The following is a 16,699-nucleotide window of genomic DNA, read 5'->3' on the forward strand; positions in this document are numbered from 1 at the left end:
GTGGCAGTGAGGGGGCTGCAGGGTGACACTGGGGATGGTGGCATTAAGAACAGGCACATGCCCACCACAAGGACTTTGCTAGGTCAAAGCAGGGGTTTCTGCCCAAAACACCCACACTAACAGCATGAGCTAACAGAAGCAAACACCCATCTCCAAAGCCCCCTGTCGCCAGCCCTCTCCTGCATCCAGCCCCATCTCAGCATTCTGCAGTCCCCAGGGCCTTTGGATGGCTGATTCTCCAGCTTGGTTCATACACCTGCCGATGAAGAAGGAAAAAGGAGAAGTCCCAGATTCTTAGGTTGATGATTGACCCTGTGCATTCAAATAGCAGCCAGGATTCCTGTAACTGTGGAGGAACAGCAGGTATCACCAGGGACTGTCCCCACCTCCCTGTATGGCTGGTGGAAGCCACCAGCCCTGGGGACCATGTGCACAGCACCCTGCAGGGCCCATGAAGACCATGAGATCCTCCAGACTTACCAAGGACTAAGTGGTATCAGTGCAGAGACAGGATATGAGGAACCATTAATTAATGCACTTACTCATTAACTTACTAGAATTGGGCTCTTTAATCTTCCAAGCAATGGTGAAACAACCTTTGTTGACTAGGAGCTAAAGTTAGACAAATTCAAACAACAAAAAAATCTCAAGCTATAGTGCTCCACGGCCACCCAAAAGCACTTTAATGGGCAGTGGCTGACTAGCCATGGACCAAGTGAGCTGGGAATCCCTTCCCAGAGGCCAGGCCTGGGTGCTTTTCACTCTGGCAGAGCAGACAGCAGGATTTGAGGGCTAATGTGGTACAGAGCTGTACCGGGGCACAGGAGTGTCCTTACCCACCTCAAACCCCGGAGTGCTGGCTGCCCACTGCTCCAGGGCTTGGCTGCATCCCAGGATGGCAGGGATGGGCGGATAGCCTTACTGGAGACTGAGCACCTACACCATGCCCTTCCCTACCACAGCTGGGGCATTTGAATCAAGACAGGAGGCATGGAGCCAGTCCTGTGCCTCTGCTACCCTTACCTGAAGCAGGCACCTGGCACCAATTCACTCTTGCTCACAAAGCCATTAGGAAAAGCAGTCAGACAAATTAAAGGAAGAAAAGCAACCATTAAGGACTATCAAACACCATCTCTGCCTGGGGAAAGGCCGGGAGCAATTCACTTTTAATTCCTGTAGTCTGTAAATCACAACAAAGTCTCGCCCCAGCTGTCATCCTCAGGCTTCTGCAGCCCTTGGGTCCCCTCCAGGAGCAGTTAGACAAAAGCCATCCATGCTGTCCTGTGGCTCAAGCAACATCTCTGATCTCTGTGATGCAGCAGCAGCAGCAATTCTCAGGTGCAGAGCACGGCCAAGTGCTCAGCCCCTTCTTTTCTCTCCTTGATTGACAAATACTGCCATCTCAGCCTAGGCTGCTGTGTCAGCCAGGGGAAAGTTCAGCCTGGCACCCACAGATCAGTCTCAGCATGAGCACTAAGTGATGTCACAGGCACCCCATGAGCATTGCAACAAACCAGGGCGGGCACCAGTGATGGTGAGACTCACTCTGCAGGGCTGCTACACTTTTGCAGTTTAACATATTTCACAGTTTTATTCTTGCATGCGTCCATACCTTAGAACCACTCCATGCCTGAATCCCTGATCAGCTCCTGTAAGCAAGACCCAGCACTGCAGCAGGGTTGAGCATTCTCTGAAGGAGATGCAACAGCTCATTTTGCAAAGCCCCCAAGACGTTTTGGGGTAAGAGAGGAGCAAATACCAGCGTTCTCTAGGAAAGTTTCATCCCATCCTTGAAAGGTCAAGGCTCCGTTGCACTAGGTCCCCATTCAACCTGCAGTGTGCCTTGTTCCCACTTGTCAAGAAGGTGGCATCTGCACATTAAACCTGGAATTTGCTGCAAGGAAAACCGTGATTTCCACAAGACTTATCTGGTCAAAAATCTTGGGGCAGTCTCCCACTTTCCACAGCTGTTCCCTTGGGAAGGAAATTGCACAAACCAGCAGCCTCAGCCCCATCCTGCACCTCACTGCCATCTATCCTCTTTCGTCCCTCTCCAGTATGTCTGTCCAGCCCCAACCCCTCCCTGGAAAGCATCAGGCTCAGTTAGACTAATACAAATTTTTAATGCACATATTAAATAAATATTTCAATCATTTCATATTCAATTTGTACACAACCAAAACAAAACAAAAATCCTCAAGGAAACAGGAAAAACCTCAAACAATCAAAAAATTTTGAACGAAAATTCACCCCTGGTTCTGGCTCCTATCCAGTGTCTTTGTTTGCCCTCCCCATGAAGAATAATTGGTTTAACCCTTTGGAGAGAGTCACAGTCCCAGGGCAGCATGTGCAGAGCAGGGCTGGCTGAGGATGTTCACTCAAGAGATTTGATGTTTCCTTTGGGTTGTTTATTTTTTTTTTCTTAGAAACATAAAATTGGGATTCTGTCAACACAAATTTTGAAAGAAACCCACTCCTTTCCTAGGAGGGCAAGGGCCGCAGTATTTCTCATCAAAGAAGAAACCTGGAAGAGATGGTTGGCAATGGAAGCACCAACTATTATGACAAGATACTGAATATCACAACAAAACAGCCTGAAATGGCTCCACAATAATTTGTAAACTTTGTTTAATTTCATGGATGAAAACTTGCATCTCATAAAAAAATATAGACAGAAAAAAATATCAATTTTTGGTGAGAAGTTCACATTTTCCACATGGGGAAAAAAATAATACCAGTTATCAGCCTGCTCCACAGCAGCTGTACCTTAGTACTTTCAAACAAACCAAATGCCAAAGATGCTCCCATGGGTAAGAGGTACCAAGTCAATTCAGGACTTTCTCTGGGGAATCCATCACCCAGTCCCCTCCTGAGAAAAAAAGTTGAGAGTTGTGAAGCCAGCAGCATTCTCAGAAGGATGCGACTTCCAGCAACCCCTTGCTCAGCCAAAGAAGCAGGCACATCCAAGGAAAGACAGCATCCAGTGGTCCTCACCCCAGGCGTCACAGTCAGCCCCCATTGGCAGTGTCCCCACATCACCCAGGCTGCTAAAACCACCTAGGAGGCCTCCAACCACCTCCAAAATAAATCCCCTCCTTTTTGCTGTTTTCCAGCCTCTCCATCTTCTCCAGCAAGCATAGCATGAGTTCAGTTCATTTAAGTAGCACATTGCTTCCAGATTTGGATTTCCATGGTTTTTTGCTTGTTTGTTTTAAACACAATTTTTAAACTCCTTTCCCTCTAGAGCTACAAAAAAAAATTACAAAATAAAGCACAACCCCAAACAGACTAGAACATTTCTAAGTGAAGGGCTCTTCTCCCTTCACCAGTCTTTGAATGTTTCATTACTTTTAAAGCTGGAGTACAAAAATAGAGCCTCTCTCATTTTTTTCCTCTTTTTTTTTCTTTTGTAAAAACCAAACACCCCCCCCCAAAACATACCAACAACTAGAGCAGGTAATTTTTTTTTTATCCTCCCCCCTCCCTTTTTTTTTTTTAATCTTTTGTTTTGTTTAACACCCATATGGGAAAGTCTCTACATATAGTCCACCAAGCTCAGAGGAGCATCCTCCAGGAGAGATGCAGGCAGAGGGGGCAGGGGCAGGCACATCAAGGGCCCGCTCTAGAGCTGGAGTTTCTAGTCCTTTTACTTCTCCGGTTGAAGGGGTAGTTGAGGAACTCGAAGCGTCTGTGGGGCTCGGTGGTCTGGTGGCCCTTGGGAAGCCTCTTCATGAAATGCACCTCGCGCTGGTGCTGCCGGGTCTTGGAGCCCTTGCGCGGGCGGCCCTTGCGGGTGAAGGCCATGTACCAGCCCTCGTACTTGGCGTTCTGCAGCGCCGTGTAGTTGTTCTCCAGCACGATCTCCGTGAAGACACAGTCCTTGCCTTTGCCGTTGCTCTGAGAAGGGGACAGGAGCAGAGATTAAAGCAACAGGCTTGCTCAAGAGGGCTGCTTCTCACTGCCCCACACTGGACTGATTGCTGTGGCAGAGCTTGTGGGCAACCAAAAGCTCACTTCTGTCACAAGTCAGAAATGCCCAAAATGCGTTTTTCCTTAACAAGTCACAGAGAGCAGTACTGCTCACGTACCAGTGCTGCTGGTCCCAGCGTTAATTTCCACCACACTCACACGGGAACTTTTCCCTCCATCTGTGCCTAGATATAACCATAAGCAAACTCTTCATATCTCAATTCTCCCACCCATCCTGTCCCCCTAGGGTCTTTAATATAGGAGGGGCATCAAAGAACATCAAGTGGCAGGAGAAGCGACATGAGGTCACTGGTGATGGTGCCCACAGATGCAGGTGGTGGGGGGAGCATGGGGTAGCCAGGAACTGAGCTCCCCCATTATGGGCAGTAGCAGGACTAGTGAGGGGCCCACATAGGGCAGCCCCCAGGAAGCAGCTGCCATGGAAAATCCTTGCAGATAATCACTGTTCTGGAGGGATTTTGCATGTCCAGCCCTGCCGCCACAGGAAGGGGCATCAAGGCACAGAAGCTGCTTGACAAACCAGCGGGTGGTGCAGTCTGGCCTTGGGGCCAGCCCCATGGAGCATCTTAACATTCCTGGCACTTGTACCATGTAATCGTGGAGAATAGACCAGCAATCCGCCTATTTGTTCGGAGAGATAGAAGGAATGTGCCCCACACGGCACCCGCCCACCTCTCTTGCTCCCCCTCAGGCTGCAGGATGGCTTGTCCCCCTGCCCCCAAAAGGCAGAGCTCCACTCCTGACAGTCCCTTCTCCAGGTCCCCGACAGTTCCCTGCCTTGCCCACACCCTTGCACCCTACCTTGCCAATCAGCTTCCCCTTCTTGTTCATGCAGATGTAGAAACCTGTGGCTGCCCCCTTGATACGCACGCGGCTCCCAAAGGTGTCTGTCTCCACGATGAGCTTGGCTGGGGAGAGCAGCAGGGGGAGAGAGGGAGGTCGGTCACAGGGAGTGTGGGATAGGGCTGGCACGGGTGCGGACACCCCAACAATGCACCCTGATGCTGGGCACTGCAGGCACATCATCTCTGGCAACTGGGCCAGAGAGAGCCCTAAAATCAGCACATGAGGTTAAGATACAGCCTGCCCCCCCCACATTTAACTTGCCCCTATGTCCCTGCATGACCTTGGACATGTCCCTTTGCCACCTTAAGCTGCGCTGGATGGGGAGTAGCTCTGTTTTATCCAGCTCCACGGGGCTCAGTGGTTCAGGTGCCACAGAGGTGTCCCAGATGGAGGCAGGGCAGTGAGCAGGGCACACGCTGGTTGGCAGAGACCAAGGCAGCAGACCTGCAAACTGAGGCAAGCCTGGGTGTGCCTGCGGGCAAGAACTAGACAGGCACCTTCTGGAAGTGCACAGTGTGCTGCCAGCTGTCCTCAGCCCAGGGGACACTGCTCCATGTCCCTCTGCCAGGCCAGGGCTGCAGGAGGAGCAGTGACTTTGCAGCTGGCAGGGGAGGCGTGAAGGGTACAGCCACCCTTTTAATGCCTTTCACCTTTGCACGAGTCGAGAGGGCGTATTGATTTGGTCTCAGTTTTTTAATGGAGGCATCGATCGACTTCCGAAGGAGCTATGCAAATCGCTGGGTCGATGGGCCGCCTATAAATAGACCTGTCACCTTCCCTCCCTGCCTTCACCCTGGGAATCCAAGCCCCAAAGCCCATCCATCCCCAGGGAAGGGGGAGGATGGGGACAGGACATCCTTCTTCCCCATCCTGCAGCTGCTGTCCCCAGAGCAAGGCCCGATGGGGATGGTGGCTACCTGTTTGCACCTCAAAAGGTCTGTGCTATTCCAAGCACCAAAGAATTCCCCATGATGCTGAAAAGCCAACTGTGACTGTCCCATTACCTCTTGTCCAGCATCAGCCCATAGTACAGTAAGCACTATCCAACAAGGCAATTAGAGGACAGGCCACAAAGGTTCCAAGCCCACACTCTTATTATGGGTTTAAGTCCATCGATGCCTTTTTATCTTCCCTGATCCCTGCACAAGGGCTGCTCAGTTTCTCAGGACTGTGGCTCACTGCAGCTTGCACATCTCTACCCCGGGATGCCCAGCCTCCAGCGAGCACCAGTGAGGGCAGTGATGTGGCTCTGGAGTGGGAGGCTCTGCAGGAGGATGCTTTGAACTGCAGAAAGAGGCTGTAGGTGCACACACAAGATAAACTGAGCCTAAATCACACTCTGGGCTAGGGGCAAATGGCCTTTGTGTCTCTGCAGTGCCTCAACCTTGCATCCCTCTTAGGATGGATGCTGCTGAGGTCAATGGCACCAAGCGTGGGGACAGCAAGCAGGCAGTGCTGGCAGCCGCTGAATAGATCAATGGGAAGGATCATCCCCAAATTTGCTGAGGCCAACTGATTTGGTGCTGTTAGGCAGGCCAAGCTTGATGTGCATGCAGGCACCCCCTCCTGTCAATATCACCCTGCAGCACCTCTTGTCCCCAAGCTACCATGCACTCACATCCCCCTACTCCTAGGCAGGCACAGATTGAACTTGGAGACAAGAAATTTGGGAAGAGAAAACTCCAGGCTGTGCTGATCAATGCCTAGAGCCTGACAAGCACCTAGCATCCCCAAAATCACCCACGGGAGCGATGGCACTCTGCAAACAAAGCCCTGAGACAGTGACTCCCTATTTATCTATATTGGGGAAAGGGGTGGAATTGATCTTGGAGGCAGTAAAAGGTTTGAGGAGAATTGATTTTTCTCTCTGAGAGACAGAAAGAGCGGGAGGCAGGGAAGGGTGGATGAAGAGGGAAAGAGGGAGGGAGTGGGGAGGCCTTGGCCCCAGCGAGCACAAAACCCTGCTTTAAAGATGCACATTGCTTCTCTTTTGGACTTTTTTTTTATTTTTTTCCCCAAAGGGCAGCTGTGATTTACAGCCACCAGACGGGCTTGCTGCCCTGCACGAGCCCAGCCCATGTGTCACTCCAGCCCCCTTATCCACAGAGGATGAAGACAACCTGGCCCCAGGGACTTGCACCCCTAGACCCTTGCAGGCAGCTCGTGAACCCTGCAAACTCCAGCCCCAACCAACAGAAAATCCTGGGCACAGAAAAACAGCCAGCAACTGGGCAGAGAGCTGTGCTGGTGTCTCCAGCCACTCGTGGGGTCGAGTCCAAGCTGCAGCTGGCAGTGGCTTTCTTGGTGGCAGGCACAGCCTGGGAGGGACAAGCTGGGCTGCACCGGCCGGCCGCCTTCCCTTAGAATTAAAAAAAGTCAATCAAATATTGACAATTAAGACAAATAACTGAAAACGCCAGACTCAATGTTAAGTCGGCTGTAAAAATGTCAGCGTGGGGAAAGGGGTCATCAGCAAAAATAAATCAACCCCTTTTACACACCCACCCCCAAAAAATGAGACAAAAAAAAAAAATAGAGGCAGAAAGAAGGGCTTGGGGAGGGGGGATCTTTGCCACAAAACTGGATTTCTAAATAACATTTGGGGGGAGTCCTTTTTTTTTCCCTCCCTCTTTTGGGGAGGGGGGAGACTTAACATTTTCAACTCTATTCTTTCATTTAAGTGACAGATTTATCCCAGTAAAATTATGTTTCATGCTCAAACTTTGAAGGGAAAGTGGCTACGTAAATGCTGAAAAAATGCAGCGAGACACACTTGATCCCCCAACTGGACTGCGAAGAGGAGAAAGTATTCAGGAAATGTTAAAAAAGGTGAAAGTAAGAAGCGTTTTAATAGTTCTTCCAGACATGGGGGCCTCCCTAGAGATTCATACAGAACAATCCTGAACCTCTATTTTAACATTTACAGACTTGCAACTCTTTTAAAACTTTACATCTGAAAAACTGCTTGTTCTCTTTCTGGTTTAGATCAGTCTTCATTTTCCTCCTTAGCTCTTCAAATGCTTAACCTTTTTTTATTACATTTTAATAGAGTTTTTCAAGCCACCACCAGTCCCCTCCCTCTGGCCGTATTTAAACCTGGTTGTTATTTAAATATGCAGCAACTGTTTTTTAAAATCCAGGCGTTAGATGTCTAAAACAAGATGGGATTTTCTTTTTTTTCCTTACTTCAGAAATTAGCTACTGCCCTTTCAAGCTAGAGCTGCTCCAGGATGGGAATAATTCATTTGCAAGATTAATTCTGGATGTATGCAACATCGCGTGGAACCTGCACTGTACTTGTACTGATAATGTCCAGCGTGAAATTTTCAGCCAAAGCAAAATGAAGGAAGAAGCCCACAAAACCTACAAAGGTTAAAAAAAATTTGTTTCTACTAATCTACCCAAGCAAGAAGGGAAGTTGCAGCTAACACCAAAGAAAAACAGTTGTGATACCTATGTACAATGCACAGGAGCGCAGGCACTTCCCTGCCCTGGATGCAGGATCAGGCCCCCCACAGCCGGCCCCGCAGCGGTGCTGGGGCTCGCTGGCCCCACTGACCCCTGTGCTGTGTTTGACCATCTCAATATGTCAGTAACTCACACGATCAAAGTATTTGGGCTTCGGGAGTCCCCAGCAGAGGGACTGGTCCCCTTGCCCCAGAGAGGGTGGAGGTTTTGGGGAGGAGGTGCCAGGACGGTGCAGAGGAACTGTGGCAGAGCACAGGCTCTCAGGCTTGCAGAGTCCCTGTTTTGTCCCTGGAGATGCCGCAGCATCTTTGCCTGCAGCTGACTGCCTTGCTGACCCTCTGCTCAGGATTTGTTTTGAGAAGGAAGGGATGGTACAGGAAAATGCCACTTTAGACAAGCCTAGTTCAGGGAAGGCTCCCAAAGCAGTCATTTCCCCTTTCTCCTCCCTGCCTCTTCTTTTTCAAATTTACTTTCCTTTTCTGTTTCAAAAGGAAGTCTCAGGGATTTCCATCCTTGCAAAGACCCGGGATGAAACGTCTGATGATGCTCAGGATGCCACAGCCCCAAGCCCTCCGAGTCAGGTGTAAACCAAGAATTAAAAGGAACGAAGCAGAGCCTATCCTTCAAGAACTGGTCCCCTCCCTTGGTGCAGGGAACCTGCCCTCACCTTGAATCACACAGCTGCTGATTACTGATCCCTATGTTCTCCTTTTACAAGCCCCCACAAGCCGAACGATTTTAACGATTTCTGGCTAACAAACAGGACGGAAATCATCAATCGCCACGCCAGGCTGCGAACACCTCCCCAGCTCCCCCCTCGCCTGCCCACATCGTGTGTCCTTACCGTGCACATCCCCATCCTCTGCCATCGCATTGATTTTCTTGTTGTCCAAGATCTGCACATGTTTCCCGCTGGTCCGGCTGTACAGCTGGTAGGTACGGACAAGCCGCCGGCTGAGCTGATCTGTCACCAGGCTCTGCTCCCTCACATGCTGTGTAAAATTAGGTGGGGACTGAACAGTTACCTTTAGGAAATTAAAAAATATACAACACACCATTATAATCTCTACTCCTCAGCGGGGCAAATGGGCTGAGCCGAGATCGCCAGCCTCCAGCTGGGCTTTGCGGGGAGGCCAGGAGCCAGGACCACGGCGGTGCCTCCTGTGCCATCAAAGTCCCTCCAGGAGAAGGAGTATTAAGTTCCAGGACACAGTGATCAGAGCCCTATACAGAACTGTGCCCTCTCCAGACATGCCCTAAGCAGAGTTGTGGGTAGCTCGGCAGTAGAACAGAGCTTGGGGACCCCAGAGCCCCTCCAGGACTCAGTGGGTCCTGGCTGGCACTGGGGTACCTTGAGATGGGCATCAAGGCTGGGAGCTGGAGGGGATCGAGGTGCAACGTGCAGGATGGCACTATGTTGCCCTCTCGAAGAGCTGATGCTTTCATCCCACACCTCTCTCACCTCTGCAGGAGCATACTACTGCTCCAGCTGCCCCGGCCACACACCCCAACAGTTTCAACAGCTACCTGCCTCTGGGTCTCTGGCTCTTTATTTACTCCCAAGTACCCCACACTTATTAAGTACTTCAAACACAAAATCCACAGAGATGGTAGAACTATGAGGCATAAGAATTATAAGAAAACCATACCCCAGTGCAGGTATTTAGTGGTATAACCACCCAAGGATACCAACATGCTACCGGAGCAAACACAGCCCTCAACCCCAGTCAGCTGTTTGGTGCCGGCACGTCCCCAGCCCCAGCCCACCAAGCCCTTTAGTCCCGGAGCCACAGCTGAGCCCATCCTCTCCAGACCCGACACTGCTGCTCCTGGGCTTTAAATGATTTTCATGAGCGGCCAAACCTTCTCCCCCCTCAGCCCTGGCTTGCAAGCTGGCACAGAAATCATTTTCCCCCCTCGTCTCAAATCCCTCTTTTAAGTCTGGAAAGTTTCGCTGCTCCCTGACATTTATAAAGATGTATTCTGAGCAAATGTTAGGAGATCGCTCCTTTCAACATCAGAAGGCTGGGGCTACCCCCCACCACCCCCACATCAAATGGGAAGATTTCCTCCTGTCTTAAACAACAACAGAAAACCACAATAAAAGCAAAAGCCGCTGCTCTCCCAAAGCCAGCTTTATAGAGATATCTCCCCTTGACAATGTCATCTCTCTCCCTCAGCTTCTGCCTGTGCATGTGTGTTTCCTATAGACGGGTTTTGGATAATGCAGCAGGATTCTCTCTCCAGCTCTGATGAGGGTACCATGTGGAGGAGAGGTCATTAGCCATGCTGCTATTTGGTCTCCATCTCATTCTCCAAAATATTACAGCTATGTTTTTATACAACTGCACAATCCCAGTGCTCTGTTCCCTTTACTTTTCAGCTGGAAACTCCATTTTTCCCCCCCAAGCTTCCAGGAAAATAACAATAATTTTAAAAAGTAGCATAAAGGGCATTTTAAACAAAGCTTCTGCACCTGTGATCTCAGGGGGAAGGGGGGCTTCACGCCGGTTTGGAGGCGCACCGCTCCCAGCGACGAGTTCCTGCTGGTATGCGGGTGTTGCACAAGCTCTGACTGGGATGTTTAATCTATTCATGTCACTTCTGTCTCTGCCGATACAAACCAGCGATGCTAAAATCTGACGCTTTTAAGCTGAATCAAAACCTGCGCTTTTTAATAAGGCTTTTTCAGGGTTCCTTGTCCTCTTTTTAATTCTTCTTTACTTTTTTGGATGAAGCAATATAGGAGGGGAAAAAAAAAAAACAAAAAACGGCGCAGAGGGATGAGGGTGTCCACAGCGTAATCAGAGATAGGGGGGACGAGAATTAAAACTGCTTTAAGATAACTCTGCGTATTTCCTTGAAATCCCGGTACTCCCTGCCTCGCAGCCGGAGTCCCCCGCACCTTATCTTGCATCCCGAGAAAGGTAGGGTCCGCCTCGGCTCCGGCTTTTCACAACCAGGCAACTTCTGTCTCCCGGGTTTCAAAGCGCTCCTCTACCCTGTCTCCCTCCCAGCCGAGCCGCTCGGCGGCGGCGGGGCAGCCCCCATCCCCGTGGGGCGAACAAAGCCGGGCAGCCCAGCGGGCACTTACCTGGGCTTGCAGGCAGAGGACGAACAAGTGCATTAACCTGGCAGGGGGAAAAGCGGGAGAGAGGTGTGAGCCGGGGGGGCTGCGGGCGTGGAGCGGGAGGGCTGGGGCTGCCGGTACTCACACGTAGCTGAAGAGCGAAGAACAGGGGTCCATCGCGGCGCCGATGCGGGGCCGGGGGCCCGGCGGCGACGGGGAGCGCCCGGGGGGCGCGGCGCTGTCTCAGCTCCTCGGTTCCTCTCGCCCTGCCGGCACGTCCTCGCCCCAAAGAAAGGAGGGCACAAGCGGCTACAGAGGGGAAAGGCCCGGCGGCCCCACCGCCCGCCCAGCTCCCGGGGCGCTCGGCCGGCGGTCCCTGCCGCGGGGAGCCCCCCGCCCCGCTCCGCGGCCCCGCTGCCTCCTCGGGAGGCGAAGCCGACCCGCAACCCCGGCGGCGGGGGCGGGCGCGGCCGGGGACGGCAGCTGCCGCGGGGGAAGCCCGGCCGGACCCCCGCTCCCCTCCCGGCCCCGGCGGTACCTGCCGAAGCGGAGCGAGCGGCGGGCCAGGTGTCGCCGGGGCTTGGGGCTGCCGCTAAGGGCCGGGCTCCACGGACAGTCGCCGGCGGGACTGCCTCCCCACCCCGTGCCTCAGTTTCCCCATCCGTAAAACGGGGTTTAAGGGCTCGGAGGGTGGGTCGGGGACGCGGTTCCCCCCGCTGGGGGTTCGCCGCTCCGCGGGCGCGTTGTGGATTGGGAGCGGGCGGGCGAGCCCTCCCGGGACGTGCCAGACATTAAAAGGATTACCGGAGGAGGGGGATGGAGGGGGCCGGAGTTTCGAGAAGGAGTGAAGCTGAGCAAATTCCGCAAGCGGGGTGGGGAGCGGGACACCCCCGCTTTCTTCGCGAGCATCCCCGCCGGGCGCTTACCTTGTGAAGCGGGCGAGCGCCCTCAGGGCCGGGGCTGCGGGGCCATGGGGCCGGGCGGCGGCGGGACGGGGCTCAGCCCCGCAGCCCGGGCAGGGCCGCCGAGGGCTGCATTGTTCCGGCGAGCCCCGGCCCTCCCGGCCCCGCCACCTGTTGCGCACCGGGGCGGGGGCTGCGGCGGGGCTGCGGCGGGCGGCCCCCGGGGCCGGTACCTGGCCGGGGCCGGCGCCGCCTGCTCGACTCTGAGTGACAGCTGCTAATTTGCCGGCCGTGCCCCGCTGCCGGTCCCCGCGCTCCCCGCGCCCTCCTTTATCTTATCAGAGCCCATAATTACAATTGCTATTTTGCTTCCTCGAATCAGCAATCAGCGCTATCTGCCGCCGCTGGAGAGGCAGCTCCTGTCAGCCGCCCCTGAGTGACAGCGCGGCGGCTGCCCCGCCGCACAAGCACACCCACACACACACACAGGCGTGCATGGCCCGCCCGCACACACACACAGCCCCGCACACGCCTGTACAGCCCTCCTGCACACGCACATCCATGCACGCAGCCCTCACGCACGCAGGCTGCACACAGTCCCTTTCACACGCACCCAGCCGGCACATGCGTGCAGCCTTCCCCGTGAGCTCCCCTCCTTCTCACTTGCACCCCTCACACACTCTGCAACCCCAGCACAGTTACTCACGCTTTGCTTTGTTTACCCCTGCCCGCAAAATACAACCCTCTGCCTCACACACAATCACACTAGCTGCAGCCACAGGACGGTTCTCTCCCTCTCACATGCACATTGACACCCAGCTTGTGCACCTTCCCCCTTGCTCAGGCACCCAACAGCCCTAGACACAAGTGCACTAACACCCCTCCCCACCACACAATGTGTCACCCCAGAACTCTGCCTACTGCTGCTTCTGGGGATGGATCTCCTAGGGTTCTCACCTGACCTTGCTCAGCATCCTCACTGCTGAGGGGTGCTGCCGACAGGCAGGAGAGCCTGGGCACTGCCCCATCACTGGGCTGACCCCACAGCCTGCATCAGTATTAACAAATCCCGAATAGCACAGGATGAGCAACTGCCTTGTGCTGGCCAAAATTACTGTTACTCCAAAATTCAGCTCCTTGTTAATTTTCCTTCTCTCTCTCTTTTTTTTTTTTTTTTTTTTTTTTTTTTTTTTTTTTTTTTTTTTTTTTTACGATGTTTCCGAGGGTTTCCTATATGTAGGAAGAAATCTTGGGCCAAGCCTGCATTTAACTGGAAGCATTTAGGAGGACCACAGGAACAGGCAGGACAGGCACTACTGAAGGCGCTCAGCAGATGCAGGAGCTGGTTTCCAAGGGCACAACACATTCACACAGCTCACCAGTACAGCACATGGTCAGGAGAAAAACCATCCAGGTTGAGCTGTGTGAACAGCTGATGTAACACAGCATAGGTGAGCTGGTTCCTCCTATTCACCTCTCTGCACTGCCTAAGGAAAACTAGGCAAAACCAGAGCAGGAAACACTAGACACTCCTGATGGTCTAAATTCAGACAATCCTTAGTTTTTTATATATAAAAAAATTCAAGGAATTTAGCCTATTTCCCAGATGCTGCTCTCCTTCTCCAGTGGCCACCTCCACTTTATCCCTGGTGGTACAGGATCAGGCAGTCACAGGTTACCGTGCACACCCCCGTCTACTCAATAGCACCATTTTCAGAACAGCCCAGACTGCCTTAAATTGGGAGATTTATGGTGTCCTGTACGGGGTCAGAGGCAGCTGCAAGCTGACAGTCCCGTGTGCCCCCTGCCCTCAGCAAACAGGCTCAAGTGCCACTCATGGCTGTAAAATCAAGCCAGTGTGGGATCACCCAGGGGTGGCCACACTTTGCCTGACAGTGGATGACAGACGGCGCTCCTGTCAGCCATCCTCAGGCCTACAGCCAAAGCCTCCACAGCCCCCATCCTACCCCACCTTTGGGAAGGGAAAGGGAACGAGCAGGTTGGTGACAGCAGCCAGCCAGGGACACACAGTATCACAGCTGCTGGGCTCACCCCACCTCTGCTGCTGCCTTGGATCACAGCCACAATCTGCTCCTCACAGGGAAGATGGCTGCCTGCACAGAGGCATTTGCCTTCTTCCCTTGGTGCTTCCCAGCCCACCTGTGTTTGCATCAAGAGTGACACCCCCCACCCCCTTTTGTTTTTAAGTAAAAAACCTTTTTGGATAGGCTCTCTCCCGTGCCAGGCAGCACAAGGGAAATCTGCCTGCCTGTCAGCTCCTTCACAGGCCATCTGAGATAAGTCCCCTGGTCCACAGGGTGAGGGTCCCCTCCATCCCCAGGCACTGAGGCTAAATGGCTTGTCTGGCTCTCCTGGGGAGAAGAGAAACTCCTTCCCTGTGCTCCTGAGACCCACTGGGCCTCAGGCCAAACTGCTGTGGAGATGGTGGAAGCAAGCCCCTTGTGGTAGAAAGACTTGGGGACTTGCTGCGCCTCCAGTACTCCACCAGCCTTTGGGCTGTGATCCCTGGGCTTACCAGCATGGTCCCATCAGATCTTGTCCTTCTGCCCCACTGCTCCATTGCCCTGGTCTGCAGAACTGGGACCATGTTTAGACTGGTCAGGCACAGAAGTGTTTTCCTTCAGAGAAGAGCTGATGGGTTTTGTGTTTATCAGGGATGTTAAATGCTGCAGATGAAGCATCAGCTGCAGAGATGTTCAGCTCTCCTATCCCGTTTCCCACAAAGCTGAGGGTATCAAGGTGCAGCCACAGGGCTACAGTACCAAGAAGCAGGAGCTGACAGAGGAACCAGGACATGGAGGTGTCTGTCTCAGCCTGGCTGAGGTCCAGGCTTGCTCTCAAACTTTGCCCTCCTCCTTCACCCCACACAGAGCCTCCTGGCAGCTGAGAAGTGTGGAGGCAGCTCCTGGAGCAGCCTAGACTGAGATAAGACAGGAAGCAGATCAGGAGAAGATTTGAGATAGAAGGGGCAGCAGGTGAGGGGCTGTGAAACTCTGGGAGGGGTCTGTGCCACTGTGCAGCAGAGACTGGAGAGAGTGCAGCAGGTGCTGAAGGAAGCTCTTCCTCTTCCCCTTATGACACTCAGCATGGCACCCCCACAACCCAGGGCCACCCCAGCACCATCCCTTCTCTCTCCCAGGATCTCCCTTAGCACATCTGCAGGACAGAGACAAGTTCCACCTCCAATTTCCTGCTTGCTTCTTTATCACCCCTGTCTAGCCCAGTTCACATCAGAAATGGTCCACGTACACCCCTTTCCTTGCACAGGATGATAAAGAGCGGTGTCAGCTCCTGTTCCCCACAGGAGATCAATGCCAGCAAGGAGCATCAGCCTGAAACCTGTCCACTAGCATCCCTTATTTCAGAAAGGCAGAGACAAGGAAAACAACATAAACGAACAGCTTCAGGGGCAAGCAGTCCAAACTGGGCTGCATGGAGACAAGGGCTCCTAGCAAACTGGGATTCCATAGCATAAGAGGAGTCTGGGAGAATTTGGAGTGAGGGGAAGCCAGCAAAACACGCACAGGAGTTTTGTCTTGAATACCACTTTCAGGGGGAACTACCAGTGGAAAGTTTCAGGGGAAACTATCAGGTGGAGAAGCAACCAGGACATTGCTGTTAGTCACAGAGAGAGGCCAACAGGTACAGTTCCCTGCTCCTGCCAGGCAGGGACATAGACAGGACCACAGCGCTAATCCCGACCGATGGAGGAGAGCAGTACCTGCAGCAGCACACAGCAACACTGAGCCGGCCAGAGGGCGAGGAGAGCTCCTCTCTGCAGGTGCAGAGGGCTCAGACATTCTGCAGAGCAGTTGCCTGGGGACTGTGAAAGGGGACGGCAGTGCAGGCAGCGGGGTTGAGGGTTAGCCAAAGGCTGGGGCACACAAAGGTGAGGACACTGAAGTGCAGGAGGCACTGCCCAACACCTGAGCATCTCTCTGCTCCAACACCACATGAAGAAGAGTCAAAATGCACAAAACCCAGAATCCTGTAATGTTTTACAACCATGCCTGGCAGATGCTTGGCCATAAACCAACATTTTCCACCCCAAAATAGAGACATGGACGCTTCCCAGCAAAGCCAGAGGGATTTTAGCCCACTCCACCCTCACCCTTCCCAGCCCCACAGCCCAGTGCCCCCAGCCCTGCCTGCTGATCCTTCACTGTGGCTTTAATGGGGCGTTTCAGAGGCAACAGCAGCTCCTCCATGGCTGAGCAGCACAGAGCAGCCTGGGGCAGTCCCCCTGCTCACCATTAACCTGCCCCCACCCCGCAAAGGGAAGGAACTTTGTGAAACCCCATTGGGATGTGTTACATGGGAATGACCTTGTCTTCACTACCCACAGCACCAAGGCAGCCCCAGGGCAAACGAGGAGCGGGGAGGGGAGACACAGCCCACTCAC

The 16,699-nt window shown here is 53.2% G+C and overlaps 1 protein-coding gene across 3 annotated transcripts; it reads right to left on the minus strand.

The window, feature by feature from the left end:
• Positions 1-2,103: 2,103 nt before the first annotated feature.
• FGF8 (fibroblast growth factor 8) lies at positions 2,104-12,590 on the minus strand. 3 transcript variants are annotated; one of them, XM_066191052.1, is made up of 6 exons: positions 12,301-12,590; positions 11,520-11,640; positions 11,399-11,435; positions 9,149-9,329; positions 4,792-4,898; positions 2,104-3,897 (listed from the first exon to the last, which is right to left on the minus strand). In XM_066191052.1, the coding sequence occupies exons 2-6, from the start codon at positions 11,549-11,551 to the stop codon at positions 3,610-3,612; spliced, it is 645 nt and encodes a 214-aa protein (XP_066047149.1). In that variant the 5' UTR covers positions 11,552-11,640; positions 12,301-12,590; the 3' UTR covers positions 2,104-3,609. The 3 variants fall into 3 exon arrangements, with proteins under 3 accessions (XP_066047149.1, XP_066047150.1, XP_066047148.1); XM_066191053.1 differs by having other exon boundaries at positions 9,149-9,296; positions 11,520-11,653; XM_066191051.1 differs by having other exon boundaries at positions 11,520-11,653.
• Positions 12,591-16,699: the final 4,109 nt, after the last annotated feature.

This window comes from Chamaea fasciata, unplaced genomic scaffold, assembly GCF_029207755.1.
Source record: "Chamaea fasciata isolate MVZ Bird 193981 ecotype frontalis unplaced genomic scaffold, bChaFas1.0.hap1 SCAF_9, whole genome shotgun sequence".
In the NCBI taxonomy this organism is placed as follows: Eukaryota; Metazoa; Chordata; class Aves; order Passeriformes; family Sylviidae; genus Chamaea; species Chamaea fasciata.

Excerpts from the sequence above, each read along its gene's own strand:
- FGF8 (XM_066191052.1), bottom strand. The coding sequence starts at position 11,551 with ATGGACCCCTGTTCTTCGCTCTTCAGCTACGT. Across the intron at positions 11,436-11,519 it reads TCTTCGCTCTTCAGCTACGT|GTTAATGCACTTGTTCGTCC; the intron begins GTGAGTACCGGC and ends TCCCCCTGCCAG. Across the intron at positions 9,330-11,398 it reads TCCTCTGCCTGCAAGCCCAG|GTAACTGTTCAGTCCCCACC; the intron begins GTAAGTGCCCGC and ends AATTTCCTAAAG.